Source organism: Lactuca serriola, chromosome 4 (genome assembly GCF_051521515.1).
Source record: "Lactuca serriola cultivar US96UC23 chromosome 4, Lser_US96UC23_V15, whole genome shotgun sequence".
Lineage (NCBI taxonomy): Eukaryota > Viridiplantae > Streptophyta > Magnoliopsida > Asterales > Asteraceae > Lactuca > Lactuca serriola.
In genome coordinates, this window is record NC_136411.1 from 97,120,818 (window position 1) to 97,132,305 (window position 11,488).

At 30.5% G+C, this 11,488-nt stretch overlaps 1 protein-coding gene across 1 annotated transcript; it reads right to left on the minus strand.

Annotated features, from left to right (window-relative positions):
* Positions 1–5,700: 5,700 nt before the first annotated feature.
* On the minus strand, positions 5,701–11,201 carry LOC145102160 (putative GPI-anchored protein At1g61900). Its single transcript, XM_079039531.1, has 8 exons — positions 10,932–11,201; positions 9,487–9,672; positions 8,311–8,916; positions 7,041–7,286; positions 6,901–6,915; positions 6,452–6,595; positions 6,322–6,366; positions 5,701–6,157 (listed from the first exon to the last, which is right to left on the minus strand). The coding sequence occupies exons 1-8, from the start codon at positions 10,993–10,995 to the stop codon at positions 6,084–6,086; spliced, it is 1,380 nt and encodes a 459-aa protein (XP_078895657.1). The 5' UTR covers positions 10,996–11,201; the 3' UTR covers positions 5,701–6,083.
* Positions 11,202–11,488: the final 287 nt, after the last annotated feature.

An 11,488-nucleotide genomic window follows, 5' to 3' on the forward strand; every position in this document is an offset into this window, starting at 1 on the left:
AAAATGCACAAAAATCTACATGTTCTTGATGACCAACCTGCTTAACGATTCCCTAATAATACAAGTTATTTTGAAAATGGTCAACATATATAATGTTGGTGAGTTCATAAGCATGTTTGTAAGAAAAGTTTTCTATCATTTGTAAGCTCCAGAAAATACGATATTTACTGTAAAAGAAATAAATGGTTTGAATGCTTTGTATCAAGTCTTGTATTAAGGCATGTGTGTTTGTGTTTTGAAAATGTGTAAAGAGTGTATTCCAAAATCTTCTATGTTTTCTGTTGTAAGTAGAAGGTGGTGTATAATGTATGTTTCCCAGAAAATCCGGTATTTTCTAGTCTGTAAATGAGTTGTAGTCTTTAAACCATAAGACCCGAGTATGATAGAAATGAATGGCTCGTATGTGTATCAAAAGTATAGAATAGGCATTCCGCAAATTTGTACAGTGTTTGTTAATCTTTATGTGAGTCGTTATAACCATGCTTGATATGACTGATCTTCCTGTCATCGCGTTTTTCAGGCGTTGACTTGTTTAAGGTAAGACATTTGTCACCCTAGACCGGCCTAGTCTAGCTGTAGCGAACAGCTCAGGTGCGGGGCTGTCAACCCCGTATAGATCTATACACAAACTCTCACTCTCCCTCCAGGAGACTCTGGTTATAACTACAGGACATAAGGGTGTACACTAGATAGGTACGGATGAAAGAACGTCTCACAAGAACCTTACCTAAATTTACGGGAACAGTGTATCACATTGTTTACCGTTTCAAAATAATGTTTCTGTATATGTGTTTAGGTTATAAGGTCAAATAAACGTGAAATGAGTATACAAGGTCCGTCGAGCATGCCAATGGGTTAACAAAGCCCAGTAAACATGTAAGGAGTATACATGACCTATCAAGCATGTAAATGGGTCACTAAGGCCCAATAACATGTAATGAAAATATTAGGCCCAATAAGCATGTAAATGGACCACTAAGGCCCAATAAACATATAAGGTATATTTCAGGCCCAATAAGCATGTAAATGGACTATTAAGGCCCAATAAACATGTAAGGTACATTTTAGGCCCAATAAGCATTTAAATTGACCACTAAGGTCCAATAAACATGTAAGGTATATTCCAGGCCCAATAAAAGTGAAAATGACATATTTAGTCCGTTTGTTATTACGTTGTTTGTTTTAGCTCAATTGTTTACCAAAACAACATAAAAGGCCCACTTTTTGTAATGATGACATTTTTGGCCCATTAAGCCGAAAATTTACAATTAAGGCACATTTTTTGTAAAAATTACACTTTAGGTCTTTTAAGACCAAAAGTTTACATTTAAGGGCTTATTTTAAATCAAATAACATTTTTAGCCCACTTTTGTTAGAAATAACATTTATGGCCCAATTTTGGTGAAAATTGACGGCCCAAATGTATAGAAAATTACCTTTTCGGCCCAAGTTTAAAAAGATTGTCATTTTCAACCCTTTTTAACCGAAATTTACATTTTTGGCTCAAATTTGTTTAAGATGAAAATTTAACCCACAAAAGTCAAAAATTTACAAATTTAGCCCATGAAACTGTGAAGGCCCAATTTTAAGCCCATTTTGTGAAAATGAACACTTTTGGCCCTTTTAAAACCATAAATATCTTTAAGGCCCTTTTTTATATAAAAATGACTCTTTTGGTTCTTGAAAAACCGTGAATGTCCTAAAGGCTTCACCATTTTATTTATTTCTCAAAATTGGCCCCTTAAACAGTTTTGTCTAGTTTTCTAGTGTTCCACAACATGTTTACTCCTTTCACTTCATAATAAGTTGTATAATGTGTGTTAGTTTACAAACATCACCATGTTTTGGTCGATTTTTCGAGATTTATGAAGTTTTAGCACATAATCACAACATATAACATGGAAAATACGCATAAACATGCATAAACACATAGATCTAACACAAAGCAACTTGTATCCTCCCCCAAAACGTAGTAAAAACCGAAAATAGGGGGTATGAACTCACTTTGGGGTGATGGATAAGTTTTTGAAGAAGTTAAGGAGGTGTTTTCGGCCTAGATTACTTCTTTGATGAGATCTTCGAATTCTATGAGATTCTAAGAGCATGAATCACGATTTAGAGTGTTAATGAGTGAAAGATTTGTCTTATGATGAAGTTAAACACTTGAATAGAGAGTATGTTACCAAAATGATGAACCTTGATGAAGTATCCTTAAACACACACATAAGCACACACGAAATTTGGATAGGGAGAATGGGATTTTTCTTGGAGTTCTAGAGAGGATTTTTAGTAAGTTTGAGAGTGAAAATGGAGCTGATGGGGAGGATCCTATGGCCGAGACTTATGAAGAGAAGAGAGATAGAGAAGGGAGTAGTTAATACATGGGGGATTGGAGTGTAGGAGTTTAGATATATGTGATGTAATTAGCATAGATACCCAACATATAATAATGAGGTGTCAACCCCTAATCCTTATTATATTTTTTTTGTTTCAAAACCGAGAATGGAGGGAGGGAAAAGAGAAGAGAGATGTTTGGGCTTGAATTGAATAAAGATCGAGATCTTTTAGACCAATAAGAAAGCTTTCGGTCCATTGGGCCTAAACACAAGTTTTCGGCCCAAAAGTGGTATAAACAATGGGTTTTCAACCCAATGATGTTCAAGAAAACGTTCACGGCCCATTAAGGCCCATGGAGAGTTTTGTGGCCCAAAAACCAATTACCTAGTGATTGTGGGTCCAATTAAGGCCCAAATGAGGTATCTTAACCCAAAATAATCAAGTTGTGGGTTGATTGGCCCATTAGGCCCAAAAAGATGTTTGAACTAAGTAATTAGGGTTACAACCCAAAGTTTAGTGAACATAGTGCTTTGAACTAGGTTTAGGGCTTCACGAGTGAGTTTTGATTTGAATATTTGTTTTTGAAATGAATAACATGTATAACATCAATCTTAAAGTTACAAGATGCATCAAGAGTTGATCATACATAGACAGAATTTCCTAACCCAATAATGCTAGTTGTGACAGTATCTCTTTGTAATTTCATGTATCCCAGGTTGCACTTAAGGAATATATATATATATATATATATATATATATATATATATATATATATATATATATATATATATAAGTTAAAAGATAAAGAATGGAGTGGAGCTTGTTAATTTCCTTATTAATTGTATTGATGTAATTCTTATTTGCTTGCTATGGTTGTATTGATATTTAATGATAACACTCAATGTTTTAATTGTAAATATTTTTGTGGGGACGAGTTTTTATTAAATATGGGTTAATTCCCTAAAAGATTTTATAATCATAGCTTTGAAAAAGTTTGTATTTTTTGTTGTTACAGTTTATATTATAGCTTTGTATTTTCATTCTCTTGCTTATTAAAGCATTTCATGAAAATAGATACCAAACAATACACATTTTACCATCAATTTTTTTCCTTATTAGATTATTATACTTTTAGAGTTCGTATTCATTTATTTATTTATTAAAAATGATTGGAAGCAAATGATATAAAGGAGTATAATGTCTATTTAGTTAAGAGGAGTAAATTTTAAAATAAAATTTCAAAAAAAAAATAGTAGTTTAAATAATATGGTTTTGCAAAGCTTATTTTTAAAAAAAAAATGTTTAAAAACATTTTTATTCGTTTTAAAAGCATTGTTTTTAAAATTAGAATGTTATAATCGGGCACAATTTGAAAACAACCATCCAGTGATAGCAATGTACTTTCAAAATACAATGCTTTAATAAGAAAAAAAAACCCAATTATAGCATTGTCTAATGATTTTTAGAAAGCCTACTATAACATTTTTTACGCTTACTTATATAGCACAAGTTCAGAAAGATATACTTATAACATTTTTTGATGGTTTATATACCTATGTTTTAAATAAGTTATGTATGTGTTTGTATCTGGGTGTATACCTATGAATATGAAATCTATAATTATCATTTCTTTGCCATTAGTAGCAATGTACTTCTAATATATTTGCAAATATTCATTAAAATGACCATTAATGGATTTTTTCTTTTATAGCAATGTACTTTTAACAAAAATATGCTCAAACTCTTGTCGCATCGCTCGGGCTTAAGATCCTCGTTAAAATTATGTTTTTGTTCCGTTACATAATTTTTTATAGCTTTCGTTTTTATTAATTATAAAGGAGTTCTCCACCACAACTTACGAGATCGACTTAAATACTATTTATTATATAAAAGTAAAATTTGTAACGTAAGTAATCATCCAACATCAATTAATTTCGATTAAATCCTCATGAAACATTAAAATTAGAATGAGGTGCTATTATATTGGTAGAACTTTCTACCGAGTGCTAGAACATTTGAAACATCAAATGATAATGCAACATCACTAATTTTTTCCGAACACATCACTAAAATGACCAAAATGTGAAATGCTAAAAAGTACACAAAATTACAAAATATATGGGTTTTACAAAAAATTAAAAAAATAAATAAATAAACAAACAAAACTTCCCAAAAAATTAAATTTCCATAAAAGTTGCACAAATTAATCAACAAAAAATAAATATACTAGATAAGGTATATCTTCGTTATTAATTGTACCCAAAAAAATTTAATTGTTTTATAATATCAATCACATCAAAAATGGTTTTGATTTTTTTTTTCATTTGTTGTTTTTTCTTTATTATTATTATTATTATTATTATTATTATTAGTAGTAGTAGTAGTGTTGTTATATAATTATTATTAATGTTAATATCTTTCATATTCTGATATTATTGATAGATCGTTTCCTAGATTTCTAATAGTAGTAAAGCTAGGTTAGGTTGGACCCCCTTGCTCCATAATCTCGTTTTAGTTTCTATTATATTGTAATGGATTCTTTCTAGCTTCTTGCTAGTTTTTATTTTATCAATCTTCTGCCGTTCAAAAAAATATAGATTTATATAGTTATTCGAATAATTGACAGACATTCAAATCATTATTTAATATTAACTCTTATTTTCAATAATAATAAAATATAGTTAATAATTAACAGATGTTCTAAACTTGAGTGACCATTTATGTAAAACTAGTTAATAAGTATCATGCATATTTTATAATTATATCATGACTTTCATAATCAAACAGAAATAACAAATCATTCGGTAAAGGAAACAAACAGAGTTATATGAGAAAATTATAGGAAAAACCTTATACATTGTACGTACAAATCAAAACGTTCTGCTCGATAAAAAATCATGTATAGTGCTCGATTAAATGCTTATGCTCTATATAATACACATAATAAACCACGCAATTATAATACTTAAACTGTTGATAAATCCGATGATTAATTAAAAAAATACTTTGTTTTATTAATATCATTTATATTATTGTTATTTATAATATTGTTTTAATAATAATATTATTATTAATTAACCAAATAAAGTAAATAATATTAATAAAGTAAAACAAAAAATAACAAAAAAACAAAAATAATAATAATAATAATAAAATTATAGGACAGCTATACAGTTTGTAACAAGAGGGTTCATATATACTCACATAAAAAATATCGGAAAGTCAATTTTGTTATTGATTATTTGTGATAGTTGTTTAAAATATAATTATGACATAAACTCGCACCTTTTTTAAATAATTTTAGTCATCAGTCATATTTCTTCAAACCTAACAATCTAAAAAATGAATGACTTTAAAATCTAATTAAAAAAACTCCAATCCACTTAAGTGCCTAACATTGTTAACATAGGGGGGTAAACTCCAATACAATAGAAAGTACAAGGGTATAACTTGCAAAAATATATACATGAACTCAACTCCCTCTTTCTTTACAAAATTCTTATTACATACACAATTTCCATAACAAATTCACCATCACCACTAATAACTACTAACTCAACTTCCATGCAAATCTTTTTTTACACTTTCAACTTCAAACCGGATTTCCGGCCAAAAATCTCCATGCTTTTTTTTCTTTTCTTTTTTTGCAATTTTGATTTTCCCTTGTTCATCAGACCGGTTAAATTTCAAGAAACTCCTTTTTTTTTTTAATTCGAGTAAGCAAAGTGCTTTGATTCATTAGAAATTTAAAGAATTGTAATAAGAAGCAGCATTGCAATTGCATAAAGAAGAAGAAACATAGCATCCTTGTTGTATAGACCTGTCATATATAATTGAAAATGCAAAAAGATCACGTAAATTAAAAATGTGCAAATTTGTAAAAAAAAAATTAAAAAGATTTAATGAGGAAAACCTCTTTTCCATGACTTTATCTATTTAGTCGTTTTTCTGCATTAAGTAAAAAAGATTGAATGGTGAAATTACCTTTCTGCCCAGAAGCTGCTGCAGGAAGTGCAGGAATCTTAATAGCTGCAGAGATTAAAAAGATGAATTTGATATCAAGAAATTGAAGGTTTTGAACAAGGGTAATTTGGGGATAAAAATTTTTGCTTACTTCTGTTGCATGATGAAGCTGGTATATGTGAAATGGAAGGCCAAGGTGCTGGAATATGATCATTCAGATCACAAAGGAAACTAACTCCTGAAGATGTGTCAAATGTTGCATCTGAGGGCAAACTTGGAAGAAGACATCCAGATTCTATTTCATACACACAAACAACAACAAATCAGATCAAAAAATTTACCTATTACAACATTCTACTTTGATGAATAACACAAAAAAAATACAAATGTTTTAGCTTGAAAAGATGATAATGGGCAAAAGGGTAACTTTATCTTTAAGATTACATAAGGGAAAATGCAAGAAATAGCAACATACTTTTTATTTATTTGTGTATTAAAGCATTTCGTTTTTTTTTAATAAGGTGTTATTATACAATGCTATTTCTTGCATTGAATTCTATAACATAGAAATTGTTAATAAGAGGGGTTCTTAGATTATACCTTGCATTCCATTTGCTGAAATCGAGTTGTAGAGTTCATTGTAAGAAGAAAAGACATATAAAAACCATTAGATTTGATTCTTATTACCAAAAAGATTCATGTAAAATAGGAAATAAATTAAATAAATTAACAACACGAACCTTGGAGGGAGAAATCTTGGAGGCTTATATGACAAAGATTATAAACATTATTTGTTACATTTTCTTTCTGCAATTTCTTTCCAAGTGAAGATGCACAATTTAAAGCTTGCAAATTTGTTAGAAAGCTTTGCTTTTGTAAGTGAGATACATAATTTTCCATAGCACTGCAACATGATGTTTCGTTGCTAAGCTCGTTGTGACACCCGTGTGCAACCGGTCGGACATTTGGTAAAACCAACGGGCAAACTGAAACCAAGGGCAAAATGGGAAATCTTGATAAATATACATTGTTTTCATATATGGTGTATCTTTGGACTTTTGCAAGAGTAATTGTTGTTATGAATAATTCACTCGTACGTTATTATGACTGTGTTTGTTAAAAGGGACATGACTACACAAGTTTTCTATGGCTTTTCTCGATGAGGGCATTTTTGTCTTTTGCACATACGAGAGTTAGAGAGCAAATCCATGTCCCACACCTTGACAAAACAATTCCAAAATCTTGTCACGTTGATATCAATCTCAGTCTTAGTCTAGTCTCGTGGATGCCAGACAAAGTTCAAGGGTAATGGAAAATAAAAGCAAGGGCAAAATGGGAAATCTTGAAAATTATAGAAAAAGAATGTTCATTGTTATGAAATATGGTGTATCTTTGGACTTTTACAAGAGTAATTGTTGCTATGAATCAATCACTTATACTTTATTATGGATGCATTAGTTAAAAGGGACATGACTACACAAGTTTTCTATGGCTTTTCTCGATGAGGGCATTTTCGTCTTTTGCACATACGAGAATTAGAGAGCAAGTCCATGCCCCACCTTGAAAAAACAATTCCAAAATCTTGTCACATTGATATCAGTCTCAGTCTCAGTCTAGTCTAGTCTGGTGGATGCCAAACACAGTTAAAGGGTAACTGAAAATAAAAGCAAGGGCAGAATGGGAAATCTTGAAAAATATAAGCAAATGAGTAATAGGCTAAAATGTTCATTGTTTTCAAATATACTGTTTGTTGGACTTTTTGCAGGAGTAATTGTTATTCTAAATTCAATCACTCATATGTTATTTAGGCAAGGCGATTTTTCTAGGGTTATTTTCAAGGAGGAGGGTATTCACGTCTTTTGCACAGACAAGAACTCAAGAAATCAAGAACAAGTCCCTGTCCCACCTTTTTGGATGGGACAAAAAGTTACATCAGTCCCAGTACAATGCATGTCAAACACAGTACAACCTGATCTGCATGGGCCCCACAAGAACAAACAGCTAACTAACCTTTATTAAGATTGCAATTAGCCAATCCTCTTAGCACTTCTTTAGCTCGTGTTGGTTCAAGTTTACTTGCTAACCATCTCAAAACAATATTTTTACAATCATTCACCACCCGATTTGATATATCTGAGGGCCTCTTAAGCCCCATTGCATCAAGTTCAAAAGACACAGAAGCAAGATCTTTAGCACCTTCCAATATAGCATTCTGACACACCTCTTGACAACATTCATTAACAAGATCAATCTTTCCACATTTAGAAAGAATCTTGGAAGTGTTGACCATTTTTTCAAATTGGTCAACATCTTTGACCGGGCAAGAACCTTCTGTTAAATTAGATGGACCAACCGAACATATCTTTTGTAAACTGTTATTTGCCCCTTGACCCATGAGAATTTGGTCAAAATCGGAAAGACAATGTTTTGATAGAGTTGAATTTAGGGAAAGAGTTTTGGTTTTTTTACTTGATTGACCAATGAGAATGACTAAAGTGGCTTTGAATTGAGGGCAACATACTACATTGGCTAAGTATGGGGCGAATACTGTGAAACAATCGATTGCAGTCATACTCATCATGGTGTTTATGGAATCAAAATCTAGTGTACATAACCCTGAAAAAAAAAAAATAATAAAATAAAATAAAAATAAAGGGTTGAATCAAGAAATAGGAACATAGTTTTGTTGATTTGTTCATTATGCTATAATTCGGTATGTATAATGTGTTATTAAGTAAAAATTTGAAAGTATGAAGGTATGATTCGGTTGATTTTGAAAGTAGAATGTTGTTTCTTGAATTTAGTGATAATTTAAGATATCAAAGAAAACAAAATTCAATAAGATAAAAGGATATGTTCATATGTTACCAAAATAGCAAACAAGTTTCACTCAAACTTTTAAATTGTTCCATTATTATAATTGTTATAAAAGTATGTGACAGTTTTATTGAAATAAATAGTAACCAAGTTTCAATCTTGTTCAAGTGTAAAATAGACCATTTCACAACATTGGAACAAAAGTATAAAACAGAAAGTCAGAAACTTGATTTCTATTTAATGAAACTATTTCGATAAAACTTTCACATAATATGTCTGTATCTTACCTACATCAACAAAATATACAAAATTTCATTTCTTCTAAAAACTGTACAAAATTTCATAACAATAGAACAAAATTTAATGCACCTGATAACTTTGGAGCAGTGTTATTTGTGATTGTGAAGGGTGATAATGGAGATGGAGCAAGAAGAGGATAAAGGGGTTCAGGATTTCCAGATGGAGAAATTTCAGGCAATAAATTATCCACTTTTTTAATAAATTGTAGAGATGATTTCATATTATTCATCGAGTTGCAATCAGAGCTGTTGAAACCTGTTCATTGATGCAAAAAAGAAAAGGTTTTGTTATATTTGGAAGAGTTAAATGCAAGAAAATAGTACAATGATTTCATAGAAATAAATAAAAGTAAGATGCTACAAGAGTGGTAAATCTGTAAATGTAGTAAAAAGATCAAAAACATTACAAGAGACATTTGGTATATTAACTAGAAAACCAATCATAAATGCATTGATGACAAGTTGTTAGCTAAAAACATGATTACTTTTGGATCTCATCACTTCTTTTGACTAAGTCAATAAAAGGGTTGTTTTTGTTGTTGATAAATTTAGTTACTTCAATCTTTATAGTTCATACACAAATGTGTATACTTTATAACATAAATCCCAATAAGTGTTGGCTTACACTTAACTCAACCATGTGAAGAGTAGGTGGCAACTCAAGAAAATGAAGAAAAAAAATTAATGAAATGTAATAATTGCAAGTGGTTGTGAGTTTCAAAAACTGCAGTGTGGGAGTTTCAGTTCCAATGTGGATAGACAGTGTGACATGACAACTGAGTACCTGATTTACATCTCACATCATGTAGATGTTGTGGAAAAGTTTGAAAGATATTATTCTTTGGATTAGTTGATGATCTAATGAGATTCTAATATGTGGAGAAATTTCTTGATTTAAAAGTTTGTGCTTTTAATTGATATATACAAATGGAATTTCTATAGGATTTAAGTTTGTTGTATTTGCAATAAATTTCATTATTAAATCTTGAAGTTTAATTCTAGGTTTGACTATAAAATGTCTAAATGGTAATTGAAAATCTTCAATTACTCGAAAATTCAAAACCCTAGAATGGCTTATCATACCTCCATGAAAGTGACATGTTCTCTAGACTTTAAAGTTTATCAATTAAACAAAACCTCAACATGCAAGAACGAAAGAAAAACCCTTAAATCTTGAAGCAACGAATTAAAAGGCAAAAATTAACAAAAATGGTCAAACAAATTATTGTACTATAAACAAGATAAACAGCAAAATGCAGACAACCCATCAAAATCGAAACAATAATTAGAGAAGAACCCATTTAACATTCTTAAATTTTTCGAAAAAGAAACCCAATTTTAAAAAACCCTTGAATACGAAACATGATCAAGGGAACTGCAAACCCCCGAAGCTAAATCTTGAAATTAATCAAGACTTTTTAGGATTCTTGAGCACCGATTGAAGACAAATCATCAAATCGAACAAGAACAAGCAAATAAAGTAAGTAATTAAGATGCGTATACATGAATACTTACAGAAAAGCAGCAGAAATAAGAAAATGAGCTTGAGATTGAGCTTCTGAGGTATCGTTTCTCTCATGCTTGATGGGTTTTTCTCGCACTTGATTCTATACGAAGTTATAGAACGAAAAGGGATATTAAAAGAGAGATGATACTAGAATTTATGCAAAGCTTTTAGATTTTCAATTGAGAAAAGATGGTGAGAACTGGAGAATATAGAACAGGGGAGGTGTAAAGAGTGAAGAGGGAGAGAGAAAGGGGGAGCCATAAATGAGAGTGCAAGTGTGTGGGGACAATGGCAGTAATTTCGTAGTAGCTGTCCATTTATATGCGAAGACCCCACAAAAGAAACAATAAATTAAATCATTTTTATTCGATTAAATTATATAAATTACCCTCAAACTATTGGTAAACTTCCAAATTTAGACGCAAAAAACTTAGTTTTTCATTTTGGTCTAATGAAATATATTGGTTGTCGATTTCCAGATTTTTTTTGCTTAGTTTTAAAGGTATCTCAAACCCTACCAAATATTTTAAAAAACATTCTTAATATTTTAGTAATTAAACAATAT

What these genes read in the sequence shown, in the direction of transcription:
- LOC145102160 (XM_079039531.1), bottom strand. Translation starts at nt 10,995, where the DNA reads ATGAGAGAAACGATACCTCAGAAGCTCAATCTCAAGCTCATTTTCTTA. An exon ending in CTTATTTCTGCTGCTTTTCT is followed by an intron (nt 9,673 to 10,931) that starts GTAAGTATTCAT and finishes ATCAATGAACAG; the next exon opens with GTTTCAACAGCTCTGATTGC. An exon ending in AGCTTCATCATGCAACAGAA is followed by an intron (nt 6,367 to 6,451) that starts GTAAGCAAAAAT and finishes TAATCTCTGCAG; the next exon opens with CTATTAAGATTCCTGCACTT.